General features: G+C 38.4%; 1 protein-coding gene across 1 annotated transcript in view; it reads left to right on the top strand.

Annotated features, from left to right (window-relative positions):
- TOMM70 (translocase of outer mitochondrial membrane 70) overlaps window positions 1-12,704 on the top strand; it is a 44,256-nt gene extending 31,552 nt beyond the window's left edge. Inside the window, exons 10-12 of the mRNA XM_059064675.2 lie at window positions 9,087-9,184; window positions 9,763-9,885; window positions 12,259-12,704. Of these exons, the coding sequence (XP_058920658.1) occupies window positions 9,087-9,184; window positions 9,763-9,885; window positions 12,259-12,412 (375 nt within the window). The 3' untranslated portion in view covers window positions 12,413-12,704. The remainder of the gene's footprint in view (window positions 1-9,086; window positions 9,185-9,762; window positions 9,886-12,258) is intronic.
- Window positions 12,705-17,706: the final 5,002 nt, after the last annotated feature.

Raw genomic sequence — 17,706 nt, forward strand, 5'->3', positions numbered from 1 at the left:
CTCTCACTTCGTCCCAGCTTACCCTTCCCCCTCCCCGTGTCCTGAAGTCCATTCTCTATGTCTGCGTCTTTATTCCTGTCCTGCCCCTAGGTTCATTAGAACCATTGTTTTTTTAGATTCCATATATATGTGTTAGCATATGGTATTTGTTTTTCTGACTTACTTCACTCTGTATGACAGACTCTAGGTCCATCAACTTCACTACAGGTAACTCAATTTCGTTTCTTTTTATGGCTGAGTAATATTCCATTTTATATATATGCCACAGCTTCTTATCCATTCATCTGTTGATGGACACTTAGGTTGCTTCCATGTCCTGGCTATTGTAAATAGTGCTGCAGTGAACATTGTGGTACATGACTCTTTTTGAACTATGGTTTTCTAAGGGTATATGCACAGTAGTGAGATTGCTAAGTCATACGGTAGTGCTGTTTTTAGTTTTTTCAGGAACCTCCATACTGTTCTGTAGTGGCTGTATCAATTTACATTCCCACCAACAGTGCAAGAGGGTTGCCTTTTCTCCACAGCCTCTCCAGAATTTATTGTTTGTACATTTTTGGATGATGGCCATTCTGACCAGTGTGAGGTGATACCGCATTGTAGTTTTGATTTGCATTTCTCTAATGACTAGTGATATTGAGCATCTTTTCATGTGTTTGTTGGCAATCTGTATATCTTGTTTGGAGAAATGTCTATTTAGGTCTTCTGCCCATTTTTGGATTGGGTTGTTTGTTTTTTTTGATATTGAGCTGCATGTGCTGCTTGTATATTTTGGAGATTAATCCTTGGTCAGTTGCTTCGTTTGCAATATTTTCTCCCATTCTGAGGGTTGTCTTTTGATCTTGTTTATGGTTTCCTTTGCTGTTCAAAAGCTTTTAAGTTTCATTAGGTCCCATTTGCTTATTTTTGTTTTTATTTCCATTTCTCTAGGAGGTGGGTCAAAAAGGATCTTGCTGTGATTTATGTCATAGAGTGTTCTGCCTATGTTTTCCTCTAAGAGTTTGATAGTGTCTGGCCTTGCATTTAGATCTTTAATCCAGTTTGAGTTTATTTTTGTGTATGGTGTTAGGAAGTGTTCTAATTTCATTCTTTTACATGTAGCTGTCCAGTTTTCTGAGCACCACTTATTGAAGAGGCTGTCTTTTCTCCATTGTATACTCTTGCCTCCTTTACCAAAGATAAGGTGACCGTATGTGCATGGGTTTATCTCTGGGCTTCCTATCCTGTTCCATTGATCTATATCTTTTTTTGTGCCAGTACCATACTGTCTTGATTACTGTAGCTTTGTAATATAGTCTGAAGTCCAGGAGCCTGATTCCTCCAGCTCCATTTTTCGTTCTCAAGATTGCTTTGGCTATTCGGGGTCTTTTGTGTTTCCATACAAATTGTAAAATTTTTTGTTCTAGTTCTGTGAAAAATGCCATTGGTAGTTTGATATGGATTGCATTGACTCTTTAGATTGCTTTTAGATAGTATAGTCATTTTCACAATGTTGATTCTTCCAATCCAAGAACATAGTATATCATATCTCCATCTGTTTGTATTGTCTTTAATTTCTTTCATCAGTGTCTTATAGTTTTCTGCGTACAGGTCTTTTGTCTCCTTAGGTAGGTTATTTCCTGGGTATTTTATTCTTTGTGTTGCAATGGTAAATGGGAGTGTTTCCTTAATTTCCCTTTCAGACTTCATCCTTAGTGTATAGAAATGCAAGAGATTTCTATGCACTAATTTTGTATCCTGCTACTCTACCATATGATTGATTAGCTCTAGTAGTTTTCTGGTAGCACCTTTAGGATTCTCTGTGTATAGTATCATGTCACCTGCAAACAGTGACAGCTTTACTTCTTCTTTTCCTATTTGGATTCCTTTTATTTCTTTTTTTTCTCTGATTGCTGTGGCTAGAACTTCCAAAACTAGGTTGAATAAGAGTGGTGAGAGTGGGTAACCTTGTCTTGTTCCTGATCTTAGTGGAAATGGTTTCAGTTTTTCACCATTGAGAACGATGCTGGCTGTGGGTTTGTCATATATGGCCTTTATTATGTTGAGGAAAGTTCCCTCTATGCCTGCTTTCTGCAGGGTTTTTATCATAAATGGGTGTTGAATTTTGTCAAAAGCTTTCTCTGCATCTATTGAGATGATCATATGGTTTTTCTCCTTCAGTTTGTTGATATGGTGTATCACATTGATTGATTTGCATATATTGAAGAATCCTTGCATTCCTGGAATAAACCCCACTTGATCATGGTGTATGATCCTTTTAATGTGCTGTTGGATTTTATTTGCTAGTATTTTGAGGAATTTTGCATCTATATTCATCAGAGATATTGATCTCTAGTTTTCTTTTTTTTGTGACATCTTTGTCTGGTTTTGGTATCAGGGCGATGGTGGCCTTGTAGAATGAGTTTGGGTGTGTTCCTCCCTCTGCTATATTTTGGAAGAGTTTGAGAAGGATAGGTGTTAGCTCTTCTCTAAATGTTTGATAGAATTCTCCTGTGAAGCCATCTGGTCCTGGGCTTTTGTTTGTTGGAAGACTTTTAATCACAGTCTCAATTTCAGTGCTTGTGATTGATCTGTTTATATTTTCTATTTCTTCCTGGTTCAGTCTCGGAAGGTTGGACTTTTCTAAGAATTTGTGCATTTTTTCCAGGTTGTCCATTTTATTGGCATATAGTTGCTTGTACTAATCTCTCATGATCCTTTGTATTTCTGCAGTGTCAGTTTGTACTTCTCCTTTTTCATTTCTAATTCTGTTGATTTGAGTCTTCTCCCTTTTTTTCTTGATGAATCCGGCTAATGGTTTATCAATTTTGTTTATCTTCTCAAAGAACCAGCTTTTAGATTTATTTATTGATCTTTACTATCATTTCCTTCATTTCTTTTTCATTTATTTCAGATCTGATCTTTATGATTTCTTTCCTTCTGCTAACTTTGGGGGTTTTTTTGTTCTTGTTCCTCTAATTGCTTTAGGTGTAAGGTTAGGTTGTTGTTTTTTGAGATGTTTGTTATTTCTTGAGGTAGGATTGTATTGCTATAAACTAACCTCTTAGAACTGCTTTTCCTGCATCCCGTAGGTTTTGGGTCATCGTGTTTTCATTGTCATTTGTTTCTGGGTATTTTTTTATTTCCTCTTTGATTTCATCAGTGATCTCTTGGTTATTTAATAGTGTATTGTTTAGCCTCCATGTGTTTGTATTTTTTACAGTTTTTTCCTGTAATTGATATCTAGTCTCATAGTGTTGTGGTCAGAAAAGATACTTGGTATGAAGTCAGTTTTCTTAAATTTACCAAGGCTTCATCTGTGACCCAAGATATGAATTATCCTGAAGGATGTTCCATGAGCACTTGAGAAGAAAGTGTATACTGTTGTTTTTGGATGGAATGTCCTGTAAATATCAATTAAGTCCATTTTGTTGAATGTGTCATTTAAAGCTTTTGTTTCCTTATTTATTTTCATTTTGGATGATCTGTCCATTGGTGAGAGAGGGGTGTTAAAGTCCCCTACTGTGATTGTGTTACTGTCGATTTCCCCTTTTATGGCTGTTAGCATTTGCCTTATGTATTGAGGTGCTCTTATGTTGGGTGCATAAATCTTTACAATTGTTAAATCTTCTTCTTGGATTGATCCCTTGATCATTATTCAGTCTCCTTCTTTGTCTCTTTTAATAGTCTTTATTTTAAAGTCTATTCTGTCTAAGAATTGCTACTCCAACTTTCTTTTGATTTCCATTTGCATGGAATATCTTTTTCCATCCCCTCACTTTCAGTCTGTATGTGTCCCTAGGTCTGAAGTGGGGCTCTTGTAGACAGCATATATACGGGTCTTGTTTTTGTATCCATTCAACCAGTCTGTGTCTTATGGTTGGAGCATTTAATCCACTTACATTTAAGGTAATTATCGATATGTATGTTCCTATTACCATTTTCTTAATTGTTTTGGGTTTGTTATTGTAGGTCTTTTCCTTCTGTTGTGTTTCCTGCCTAGAGAAGTCCTTTAGCATTTGTTGTAGAGCTGGTTTGGAGGTGCTGAATTCTCTTTAACTTTTGTTTATCTGTAAAGGTTTTAATTTCTCCATCGAATCTGAATGAGATCCTTGCTGGGTAGAGTAATTTTTTTTTTTTTTTTTTTCCGGTATGCGGGCCTCACACTGTTGGTGGCCTCTCCCGTTGCTGAGCGCAGGCTCCGGAAGCACAGGCTCAGTGGCCATGGTTCACGGGCCCAGCCGCTCCGCGGCATGTGGGATATTCCCGGACCAGGGCACAAACCTGTGTCCCCTGCATTGGCAAGCGGATTCTCAACCACTGCGCCACCCGGGAAGCCTGGGTAGAGTAATCTTGGTTGTAGTTTCTTCCCTTTCATCACTTTAAATATGTCCTACCACTCCCTTCTGGTTTGCAGAATTTCTGCTGAAAAATCAGTTGTTAACCTGATGGGGATTCCCTTGTATGTTATTTATTGCTTTTTCCTTGTTGCTTCTAATATTTTTTCTTTGTATTTAATTTTTGATGGTTTGATTAATATGTGTCTTGGCATGTTTCTCTTTGGGTTTATCCTTTATGGTACTGTCTGTGCTTCCTGGACTTGATTGTTTATTTCCTTTCCCATGTTGGAGAAGTTTTCGACTATAATCTCTTCAAATATTTTCTCAGACCCTTTCTTTTTCCCTTCTTCTGGGACCCCTATAATTCAAATGTTCGTGCGTTTAATGTTGTCCCAGAGGTCTCTAAGACTGTCCTCAGTTCTTTTAGTTCTCTTCTTTATTCTGCTCCTTGATAGTTATTTCCAACATTTTATCTTCCAGCTCACTTACCCATTCTTCTGCCTCAGTTATTCTGTTATTGATTCCTTCTAAAGTATTTTTAATTTCAGTAATTGTGTTGTTCGTCACTGTTCGTTTGTTCTTTAGTTCTTCTAAATCCTTGTTAAATGTTTCTTGTATTTTCTCCATTCTGTTTCCAAGATTTTGGATCATCTTTACTATCATTACTCTGAATTCTTTTTCAAGTAGTTTGCTGCCTATTTTCGTCTTCACTTATTTGGTCTTGTAGGTTTTTACCTTGCTCCTTTGTTTGTAATGTATTTTTTGTCATTTCTTTTTTTTTTTTGATGGGTGGTGCTGTATTTCTGTCTTACTGGTTGTTTGGCCTGAGACATCCAGCACTGGAGTTTGCAGGCAGTTGGATAGAGCTGGGTCTTGGTGCTGAGATGAGGACCTCTGGGAGGCCTCACTCCGAATGATATTGCCTGGGGTCTGATGTTCTCTGTTAGTCTAGCAGTTTGGACTTGGAGTTCCCACCACAGGAGCTCGTTGTCCGACCTCTGGACTGGGAACCAAGATTCTGCAAGCTTTGTGGTGTGGTGGGGGGGAAAAAAAAAAAAAAAGCAGTACAGTATCAAAGAAAATAAAATTAGATAAAAAATATATTAGGAAAAATAAAACTATAATTGAACCAACTGCAACAATGTAAAATAAAACCACACCAGAAAAAAGAAAACAGAAAGGGGAGGGGGGAACAAGCCAAAAGGAGAGATCACTAGCAAAGTATAAAGAGTAAAGTAAAAGATTTATTGATTGATTGATTGATTGATTTTAGAAAAATAAAAGATTTATTAGGGAACATAATAATATAACAGAATCAACAACAGTGAAACAACAAGGTAAAATAGAACCCCAATCTAAAAGAGGAAAGAAGAAAAAAAAAAAAGCCTTGGCTGTGGGGGCAGAGTTTAGGTGGGGTGGGACTTAGGCAAGGGTAGGGTTTAGGGTGGGGAGGAACCTAGGCAGGTGGGGGGGTGTCCTTTGAGTGTGGGGTGGGGCCTAGGTGGGGTGACATTCAAGCATGGGGCAGGGCCTCTTGCTTAGGACCTGAGTGATCAAGGAAGGGGAGAGGCATTATGTCCAAAGGAGGGCTTCCAGAGTGTGGAGTTCCAGAGTTTGGAGGTAGGGCCCTGAGTTGAGGGTGTGTGGGTGGGGTTTAGGCCCAGCACATTGGAGAGGGTCTCCGAGTGCAGAGGTAGGGCCCTGGGTGGGGGTGTAGGGGCAGGGCTTGGGTTCTTTGGGGCAGGAGGGAGGCTTCAAGGGCACAGTATTAGGCCTCAGAGCCCAACAGGCTCCCCAGTGCCTACGTGGACAGGAAAAGCACTGGCCGTGTTCCCTTCCATTCCTTCTCACCCCTTGCCCACCATCTCCCCCAGCATCTTCCCCCATTGCCGCTGGACTCCTAACCTTAGGTAGGTCCCACTGGGTGTAGGAACTCCTCCCCTTCCCCAGCTACCCCTCAGGGTTGCCAGTCCTATAGGTCTGGCCTTTACTTTTGCTCCCCCTTCCCTGCCTCCCATTCCCTCAGGACCTGTGTGGCTGGAGGGGTCCTAGGTGGGCAGAGGATCAGGCCCGGTATCTCAGCAGGTTCCTGGGAGCCCAAGGGGGCAGGGGAAACCTGGCCATGCTCCCTTTTGATCCTCTGCCCTCCCAGTGGTTCCCCAGTTTCCCCTTCGGATGTAGGATCCCTTTCCCTCCCCCAGCTGCCCCTCGGGGCACCAGTCCCATCTCACCTCTGCTTCTCCTCCCCCTTCACTCTCACCCACACCCCACATCCTACCCGGTTGCTGGGGGTTCCTCCCATCCCCTTAGGTGTCCATGGCCCCCCACTGGTGCCTGGTAGGTACCCTAGTTGTGAGGAAACGCAAATTCCGCATCCTCCTAGTACGCCATCTTGACTCCGTCCTCACATGTATGTTTTTGAATTACATTTTGTCCAGGTATATTTCCAGGAGTGGCATTGCTGGATCATACGGTAGTTCTATTTTCAGTTTTCTGAGAACCTCCATACTGTTTTCCATAGTGGCTGTACCAATTTACATTCCCACCAACAGTGTAGGAGAGTTCCCTTTTCCCCACACCCTCTGCAGCATTTGTTATTTGTAGATTTTTTAATGATGGCCATTCTGACTGGTGTGAGGTGGTACCTCGTTGTAGGTTTGATTTTCATTTCTCTAATAATTAGTGATGTTGAGCATCTTTTCATGTGCCTGCTGGCCATCTGTATGTCTTCTTTGGAGAAATGTCTATTAAGGTCTGCTCATTTTTCAGTTGGGTTGTTTGGTTTTTTTGTTGTTGATTTGTATGAGCTGTTTGTATATTTTGGAGATTAAGCCCTTGCCTGTCTCATCATTTACAAATATTTTCTCCTGTTCTGTAGGTTGTCTTTTCTTTTTGGTTATGGTTTCCTTTGCTGTGCAAAAGCTTGTAAGTTTGATTCAGTCCCATTTGTTTAGTTTTGTTTTTATTTCTATTGCCTTGGGAGACTTAAGAAAACATTGGTATAATTTATGTCAGAGAATGTTTTGCCTATGTTCTCCTCTAGTTTTATGGTGTCATGTCTTATGTTTTAAGTCTTTAAGGCATTTTGACTTTATTTTTGTGCATAGTATGAGGGTGTGTTCTGACTTCATTGATTTACATACAGCTCTCCAACTTTCCCAGCACAACTTGCTGAAGAGACTGTCTTTTTCCCATTTTATATTCTTGCCTCCTTTGTTGAAGATTAACTGACCATAGGTGTGTGGGTTTACTTCTGCAACCCAGGAATTCATTAACCTCAGTTTGAAATCTTATCTGCTCAATCTTCTTATAATTCCTAGACAGAAAAATAAATGATACATTGGTTGCTGACTACATGCTCTATTAATTAATTGTGAAAGCATGTACTATATAAAATTTTATAGAATGTATAGAAGTTAAAATAGGACAAACACACATCATAATTGTATGACGTTTGTATTGAATAGGTACACTTGGGTTTAGGGCTTATATTTAATTAGGAACAAGCCAGAAGGTGACAGGACCATCTTCATCACTGAAATGAAATTCAGAAGGGCTTTTTTGGTGCAGATTTCTATAAGCAGCTAAAAGCAAAGGCCACTGACTAGTGTTTAAAGAAACCAAATACTAGGAACAACTCTTTTGCAGAGGTTTCATGACTGTACATTTCTCTCTTATTATGTTACCTTCAAAACAGGTTTTGGCTTACTTGAGCATCTTTTTTTTTTTAAATAAATTTATTAATTTTATTTTTGGCTGCGTTGGGTCTTTGTTGCTGCACAGGCTTTCTCTAGTTGTGGCGAGCGGGGGCTACTCTTCAGTGCAGTGCGAGGGCTTCTCATTGCGGTGGCTTCTTTTGTTGCAGAGCACCAGCTCTCTAGGCACTTGGGCTTCAGTAGTTGTGGTACACGGGCTCAGTAGTCATGGTGCACGGGCTTAGTTGCTCCACGGCATGTGGGATCTTCCTGGACCAGGGCTCGAACCTGTGTCCCCTGCATTCGCAGGAGATTCTTCAACCCCTGTGCCGCCAGGGAAGCCGTACTTGAACATCATCTTATCAGCACTAGCATTATTACAAGTCTGTTTGCACTAAAGTTTCTATCTTTTGGTCCCTTTCTGATATTTGCTTCACTATATATAGCATATTATAGTTACATAGTATGACTTTTTTCTTTGAACCCTGAAGCTTGAGCTTAGTTGCTGGCTAACTCTCAGAGTTACAGTTTGATCAGCATGATCTGGTATCCACATAACCAAGCCTTCCATTTCTGCCATGGGATTTGCCTTCAAAGTTGATTGCAGCTGCTTTCTTTCTTTGACCAATCATTTTTAAGGAATGACTCTGATAACAGTTAACATACATATCTGAACTTATCCTTCCACATGAGTATTTTTAAAGTAATTCCCTTAGGATATATTATGATAAATTATGAATAAGTGACATAAATGTACCTGTGGGGATCTGATATTAGAACTTGCACCAAGAGTGGGATTTTCTGTATTCTAGAGTTTATTAGATCTTCTCCTATTACATATTACTAACAAACTTAATAAAGAGAGAGAACAGTTAAGACTTCATATTTATAATGTTGCTATGTAAAAACCCCAATAATTAAAATGCAACATTTTAATTAAGTTTAATCCCCAAAACAGTAATTTGGTAATGAATGGTTACATGAAGTAAATTTTAATAATTAATAAGCAGTATACTTTTAACTGCTTAGGGTGACAGTTACCTAAATTTAACTGAAGTATCTCTTCACATAGGCATTAACAGATCAACAGCAGTTTGGTAAAGCTGATGAAATGTATGATAAATGTATTAATTTGGAACCAGACAATGCCACAACATATGTTCATAAAGGGTATGTATTTTTGTGGGTCTGTTTGTTCCAGTAAGAAACTAAATTTCTTGCATAGTAGTAAGATGGATTTCTTTTGGTCGCTGAGAAAGGGGACTGTGGTAGAGAGTGTCACTGTTAACTGAAAAATTTCTTAGTGCTGTGGATGCCTCACTGTTACTTTTACTTATGTTTCATTATTATACAATAATTAGTAAATATGCTATTTTCACCCTAGCTTAAGGATTTCAGTTCTGAACATCCTGTCAGGTGTTAACTTGTATCAAAATAGGAAACATGTAAAATAAGTTTTTCCTGTCCTAGTATACTTGAATTGTCATTTTAAAACTTCACTTAAATTTATACAGAGTAAAACATTAAACTGCAAAATAAGTTAATAATAGAGCCTAGACTGTTGGACACTTTTCATAATAAGGAATTTAGACTACAAAACCATTATAAATTGAGGGAAAAAAACCAATTTGATGCTGATTCTATACTGTTTTAGATTTTGTTTTTCCTTGTAAATTAAATTATAAATTCATTGAGAGCCAGTTGATACTGGGCCATGGTCACATCTGACTGCTGTTTTGCATTTGCAGTTTACTTCAGCTTCAGTGGAAGCAAGATCTGGATAGAGGTTTGGAGCTTATCAGCAAGGCTATTGAAATTGACAATAAATGTGATTTTGCATATGAAACCATGGGAACTATTGAAGTACAAAGGTAACTTCTAGAGTCTGTCCTTAGGAAAGTTAGGGCATCTCCATATTTATCTTTGCATTCTTCTCATTATAGACAGGTTATTGTCAATAATCATTAAATTTTTAAGTCTTAACGTGTTGTGCTTTTTGAGGCAATAGTCCCTTGAAACTGTACAACTTTGATTTGCCTTATTTTTCCAGTTTAAAAGTCACACTTAAAAGTTAAGTCAGGCATATACATTAGAAAGGGAAACTTGATCTTTCTCCAATACCTGTTGTGTTTTTTCCTCCTTTCACCTGTATTATTTCTCTTGGAGGGAAAAAAACATCTGCAGTGTAGCGTAAGGATTGGCAGCCACCTTGCCCGAAGACTTAGATCCTGTTACAGCCAAGTGGCTAGGCAAGTTGCACCATCACCTCTGAGCCCCTGAGTTTTCTTTAAAATCAGGGAGTTGGATAAGAATTTTTGCAATTCTGACTTTCTTGTAACTTCTTGTTTTCTGTAAATGTTTATCCAGAGTTGCACTTGAGATCCACTATTAATAGGTGATAACTGTTTATGCCATAGGATTTAGTGTAGTATACCATCTTGATACTGGCATTGCCATCCATTTGAGTATCTACTCTAGGCCAGGTACTGAATTCTAGGTACTTTCCAAATATTATTTCAATTGATTTTTACCCCAGTCTTTATAAAGGTTGAGGTTATATGATCCTCCATTTAATTGAAGAGTGTAGAAACTGATGCCCAGACTGGTTAAATTAACAAGGTTACATGGTGAGCACGTAGTAGAAAGAGGACATGAGCCCATATTTCACTGATGCCAAAAGTAACAGATCTGGCCACCATCGCTTCTCAGGAACTAGTAGGAGTTGTCTTAATAACCTGTCATGCAGTCACTTCTAGGGTCCTCTGTCTTTCTGCTCCAGAGTAGGCAGAATATATATAGGCTGATGAAAATTTTTGTGATTCTTTTGATCCATCTATACTGACAGTTGCATATAAATATTAAATTATTTCTTAATTGCCAGTTAATGTGTATAAAATATTCTCATACTAGAATATCATGGGGTAATAATAGTTCTTAATCTTTTGAGCAAAGCTATGGATTTTTCCTAAAATAATGCACATACAAAAACTCTTTGCAGATAAGTTGTTCCTAGAGCCTGGGTTAAGGACCCCTGATTTATGGGGTTTGATGAATTTTGTGTGTTAATTGTACTTTAAGAAATCCATTCTGAATCCTGCTTTACAAATAGATAAGTGAATGTGAATGAATGAAATTGCTAATTATCCTAGGATTTAGCAAATCTGCTGTCTACCTAATATCTGAACATGAACTCTCAAAGTTATTTTCTTTTTAATTAAGTCTATTATGTACTGTATCAATATGTGTAGTAGGAGATTGAGTACAGTCTCCCCAGAGGTACATTGTACTTCTTAGATTCTAACTGGTATATATATAGTGCGGACTTAATACAGTATTTATTGTAAGATTACATGCATGTATGCATATATACATAGCCAGTACTAGTTACTTTTAAATAGCTCTTGGTTCTTGGCAAGTATATAAAGCCTAATCACAGTTAGACTGTAAGAGATAAATTATATAGTTTTTGACCAAGCATATTCATCCATTTATTTAAAAAATGGATACTAGCTACCAGGCATTGTACTAGGTTCTGGGAATTGAAAGGTGTCCCGTAAGGATCTGGTAAGACTGTGGTGTAAACAAATATCAATATATATTCATCTGACTGTGCACAGAATGACAATAGAATCATGGGAACAGTGGGGAGGGAGCAGCCAATTCCTCTAGCATGGGAAGGGGAGAGTATTTTTCACGAGGATATTGTATTTGAACTGGGCCTTAGAAAGGTGAGGATTTGGCTAGAATCAGGCAGAGAATAAATAATCTGAGCATTATGAGCATGAGTGAACTCAGGGAGACCTGTGTGTATGGAGTAGAGTGTTGGGCAGGGATATGCTGGTAGGGCTCACACAGATCTGTGAAGGTAAGGCCCCTGAATACCTGTAATGTTCTCTGAGGCTATGTAACTGCTTTCTAAAGGAATCTCATGATGGAGTAGAAACAAGCAGAATTTAGGAACCAGATATGATTATGATTTAAATAAGTCATTTAATTTCTCTAGTCTCACTGTTCTTATCTGTAAACAAAGACCACAAGTAGCATAATATTAGCATATAGTATTTGTAATAGTAGCTAACATTCACTGAGTGTTTTCTATGTGCTAGGCATTATTTTGTTATAAACAAGCATTTTATTAGAATCATAGTTGAAACTTAAAGGTCAGGCTCCATGTAACTTCACTTATAAACTTCATTGCATTCTGTGAAGTGCTTGTTGAACATTTAAAATTTTTGTTGTTTTAGAGGAAACATGGAGAAAGCCATTGACATGTTCAACAAAGCTATTAACCTGGCCAAATCAGAAATGGAGATGGCTCATCTGTACTCACTCTGTGATGCTGCCCATGCCCAGACAGAAGTTGCAAAGAAATATGGATTAAAACCACCGACATTATAAAATACGGGGGAAGGAAAATGACCCTCTTTTTAGTTTACCCCCTCTTCAGCTGAACCCTAAAGACACTGTCGTGAACTACGTTGAATGGTGGAGCTTAGTATTTGTTTGTGCTGTTGTCATTTGTTACATCTGTTTCATTTTTAGGTGTTGTGGGAGTGCCTGTTGAAGAAAGTTTGCAGTGTTGCAGCTTTTATGCCCTATGCAACAAAAGCTTAGAACCTGTTAAAGGGATATTAAAGTTGCAAAGAGTACAAGTGATAATTGGCCATGCAAATAAAAATTTTGATTTGTTGATTTGACTATTTTTTTTGAGGGGGGTGGGAGGGTGACTGTGTTCTGGATGATTTTGTCTGTGTGTGCGCGCGTGTGTGTGTATAAATATGAGTGTTTTGCGGTTTTACAGCATGTTGGTTTTTAAATTAACATAGTAAGTGCTGTAAAATAAGATTCTTTTAGATTTGATTAATCCCTTTCAGTTAATTTTTTTTTGAAGGAAACAAAGCTTAAGTGGGGATTTCGTTTTTACGACAGCAAAATTGAGACCCTTTTAACCACTGTCAGCGTGCACAATGCCTCTGATTCTGCAGAACGTTAGATGCAGTGGCAACGCTTAAACTTTTGACCCCCTTCAACTATAATGGATAATGTACATCGTTCTTAAAGTCTACAGCAGCTGGTTTTCATACAGTAAATTATGCAGAAGCAAGATATTATAATTGATATATGTGCTAGAAGACAGAATTAATGGGAGAGCAGACCAGGCAAGAGGTAAGGTGAAATGAAAATGTATTTATAATTGCCCATGACTATTTTCTACAATAGGTATTACTATTTAACACTGTACTTTTTAAAGAAAATGCAGGTTGGTTGTGTATGTAAAGATGAAGTAAGTGTGATAAGTAGTTAATTAGCTTAAAATTTCTAGTGAACAAAATGTAGCCTAACAGTTCAAAAAGGATGAAAGTCTCAGATCCAGAAGCATATATTTCCTGAAGTGACAAGTTTAGTGCTTCTTAACTATGGCTACATGTACTTAAGGGATTTTGAGCCAGTATTTTCAAAGATGCTGAGGATACGTGGAGTGCGTTTTAGTTTTGAACTAACCTTGGTCTCTAAGGCCTGGCTGTCTGACCATGTCCACACTACACTAAGGTTACTGTTGTTTTGTTCATTTTACCTTTACCTCACCGTCTTACTTAGAAATCACTTTGTGTTTTTTCCAATTGTTACTTTTATAGATCATCCTTTTGCTTATATGCTGGATTTTTCTGGTGGGGTGGAGAGGTGTTCTTAAAGAATCTCTTGTTTTGAGATAGTCAGGATGGGGAGAGGTTTACTTAAGTCTGAGTATAATAAAAAAAAGCAAGCCTTCAGTTGTACTTTTCTGGAAATGGAATCTAATTAGAGTTTACATTGGGAGTAAATGAGCATTTTACCCCTCTTTAAAAGGGTGCTTTATCCTATTGAAACCAAAAGGTTTTGTCAAAATGCTGTCTTTTCAGAAGCTACTAGAAATAACTCCCAAAGTCAGAGTCTGGAAAATATTGAAGGGGCAATAATTGGTGGGGGGCAGTTAACATAATTTAAGATGGTCTGGATAATGGAATGTTTGAGAGCTCTGCATTTTAGTTTTTAAATTATGCACCTACAATAAGCCCTGAATACAGAAATGTTCTACATCTCTGAATAACCTCTGACTTTAAAAAGAAGTTTTTATTTGCATGGCTGTATTTACATTAACACTGATATTTTCTTCTCTCTTCTCGCTTCCTATCCCTTGGGGTTCAGTAGAAAACACACAAAGGAAACTGAAGCATGTACCATTCAATACTAACATTCCAAATCCTCAAGGACTATTGCCTGTTCTGAAAAATATTTGAAACTGCACTGAAAGCTGCGTCTGTCTGTGTCTTTTCTATTGTAAATGACCTCACATGTAAATTCACCAAATAAATATTACATTCAAGCTTTTCAATCTATTCTTTAAATAGAAAGATAGGTAGTTTATTCATTTACCATAGTATTGGGTAAATTCATAATCATTCTCTTTGTGGGCTCAAACTAACTTTGAAAAAAGGGACATATTGGACACATTAGTATCTGAAGCACAATAAGTTTTGGGTTTTAAAGATGGAGTTTCCCCATCCTTCCTCTTGGTGAAGCAAAGCTCTAAGAACTGCTAGTAGAGCCACTTACTTTATTCCTACCTATAACTTAACCATACTTGCACAACAGCCTGGAAGGTTACCAATCAATCAGACCTGAGGCCTGTGACTAAGTTTATACTCAAACTGGTTTCACAAGTGAATTTTGATCAGTTTTCAACCACTTGGAGCTTTTAAGAGAGGATACCTGAAAATATCTACCACCCTTGAGTATTTGTGGTATGAACAGGAAATAGATCTCAAAGCAATAGTAAGCAGCTTTGGCTTTAAAAACACAATTCAGATAGAACTTTCTGCCCTGTGGAGACTCAAATGGTAGTTTAAATAGTCCTTTTTCCCAGGAGAGCTCAACTGATTGTCATCTTCTTAAGGCTATTTATAAACTGGAAGACTATATAATTTACCCAAGAAATTTTTGAGCATAAAGTAATAATTACTCAAGACTGTCCTGGGTAAGTTGGGTTGTATGGTCTTTGTATTTATAAAGGAATAATATGGGAGTGGTGATGGGAGGGGTAATAATTAATCAAGCCTACCTTTAGTTCTCTGCAAAACTGATTTGTGAACAAAGTGACAAGAATTTTAACTTGATCTATTTGTAAGCCTTAACACACTGTGATAGAATGAATAATGGTCCTCCAAAAGATATCCAAATCTTGATCCCTGGAACCTGTGAATGTGACCTATTTATGTGGCAAAAATGGACTTTGCAGGTGTTATTCAGTTAAGAATCTTGAGATGGGGAAAATATCCTGGGTTATCTAGGTGGACCCCAAATATAATTACAAATGTCCTTGTAAAAGGGAGATTTCAGGAGAAGAGAAGACAGTGCGACAACAGGCAGAGATCAGAGTGATGTGGCCATGAGCCAAGGAATGCTGGCAGCCACCAGAAGCTGGAAAGGCAAGAAATGGATTCTGCCCTAGAGCAGAGCTTGACCCTGCTGACACCTTAATTTCGGCCCAGTGAAACTGACTTCGGACTTCTGGCCTTCAGAACTATGAGTGAGTTCCTGTTGTTTTAGCTACTAAATATGTTACAACAGCCACAGGAAACTAGTAGTCCTTCAGTTACTGTATACAACACAGCTTACAGTTTAAAGGAATTATTTTGAGTATTGCAAAGTTCAGCATGACTTCACATGCACTTGAATTTTGGCCAAAGGTGTTTTAGGCCCAGAGTGGAGGTTTAGTCAAGAGCTAGAGCATTTGTGATGTAAAATACATATGATCATGGTATAATCACCAGGCCAAAAGCCTGCTCTTCATGAGGTAAAAAGTTGAGATGCCTCTGCTGATACCTAGAAGAAACATCAGAAGATGCTCTTTCCAGGTGTTTTGAAACTCTTAAAATTAGGCAGTATGAAAACTACAGTCTGGTTTATTTCAAGCAGACAGTGCATAAATTCTGTTGGGGGTTGAGAGCTAATATTAGACCCTTCTAGATGGCCTACATGCTAGAAGGGATTAAAGAGCCTGCTGATCACTGGGACAGGAATGGTGCTAACCAAAGGAGGGGAGGAAGTTCAAGGTGGGAAGAGTCTGTGGGCCAACATGACAGCTACCGTTCAGAGCCCAGAGACACGTGGTTCAATTTCTCCAGCATTTTTTCTAGCACTGGAATATACCATGACTCTGCAAGTGCTGTCCTAGAGGCCATGAGAGGGTTTGGCAGATAGGGCTTCTAGAGCAAATAGAGGGGAGGAAGACCATAACTGAAACTGACTCCTGGACACCATTTTGGGGGCTGGAAAGTTTAAAGCAAGGGCGGACCAGATAGAGCAGGTGGGATTCTCTGCACAGATGACGCATGGTCTAAATTTCAGTGAACTGCTATATTAAGGAAATTTTACCCAATTTTATTTCTCAGAATATCTACAAGAACTGTGAAGGGTCTAAGATTTTACCCTTCTTCCAAACAAGTTTCATGAAGGCTAGCAGAAGACGTGAGATCCTGGGTCAGAAACGATGGATTTAATTACTTAGAGCACGGTAAGCAACATGAGCTTCATGTTTGCTTTGCACCCCACATCCCACGGAGGTAACCCGGAGTAATCTAGGTGGAGGCTGCACATGGAGTGGGTTTGTCACAGCTGAGGAACTCTGAGTTTAGGAAACCCAAATCTTAATGAGCTGGCCACACGCAAACCTGCCTAACTTTTGCATCAGAGGGAAACATTTTTATTGTACTGGTTAGTAAAGAGACCATCTCTGTCTTTTAAAGCTGTTCACTTTATACAAACATATTTGAAATACCAGTCTGGAATAAAAGCTATCAGTGCCTCTATTTGTGAGACATGCAGAAACTAAAGAGACCTATGGAGAATGGACTATCCACTCTATATGTTCTTAGCTCTTATTAATTCATCTTGAGCTTAATCTTTCATGAGTTTAGAAGATTACAGTGTCTATTTTGGACAACAGTATGGTGCAGGGAAAAGTCTTATTGGTCTGAGAATCAGTTGACCTTTGTTCTAACTAACACAGCTGTCCACTGGCTGTGTCATCTTAAGTAAGTGAAGTTCCCATCCAGCTCTAAATTATACGATGCTATACCATGTCCTAGATCTTCCCAGATTAGAATCCCTTAGGGTAAGGGAACCATTCCAGAATATACAGAAGTTATTTAACCAGAAAACTGGCACATGTACAAGTACAAACTGTAGGAATGAATTCACTCCAACTCAGCATTTACTGAGCACATATTCATTGGGTGGGCTCAAGGAGCTCCAAAACTAGGATGAGTTTCAGTGCCATGAAGTTATATACACTGTGGTATGGAAATACATGACAGTAATAAATTCTGCTAAGCCTTGAGTAATAATTAGGATTTAGGTAAGGAGCTTTCTAAAAGATGGGGACATCACAAAACCACACACACACACACACAAAAAAAAAAAAACTAAGTTAAGGGATATTACGAGTCTGATCTGAAAATAAGCCATCCAAGTTAGATTCCAGCAAGATGAAGCTGTTTTCTTTAAACTGGTTAGGAGACACCAATAATGGAACTACCTGTGTGAGGATTATCAGCATATACTTAAGACCATGCATGGAGATGAGATTACATCAGGACAAAAAGGACTAAAATAAAACTGAGAAACATCAACATCTAAGGGACAAAGTTGGC

The sequence above is a fragment of the Kogia breviceps genome, chromosome 5 (assembly GCF_026419965.1).
Source record: "Kogia breviceps isolate mKogBre1 chromosome 5, mKogBre1 haplotype 1, whole genome shotgun sequence".
NCBI lineage: Eukaryota > Metazoa > Chordata > Mammalia > Artiodactyla > Physeteridae > Kogia > Kogia breviceps.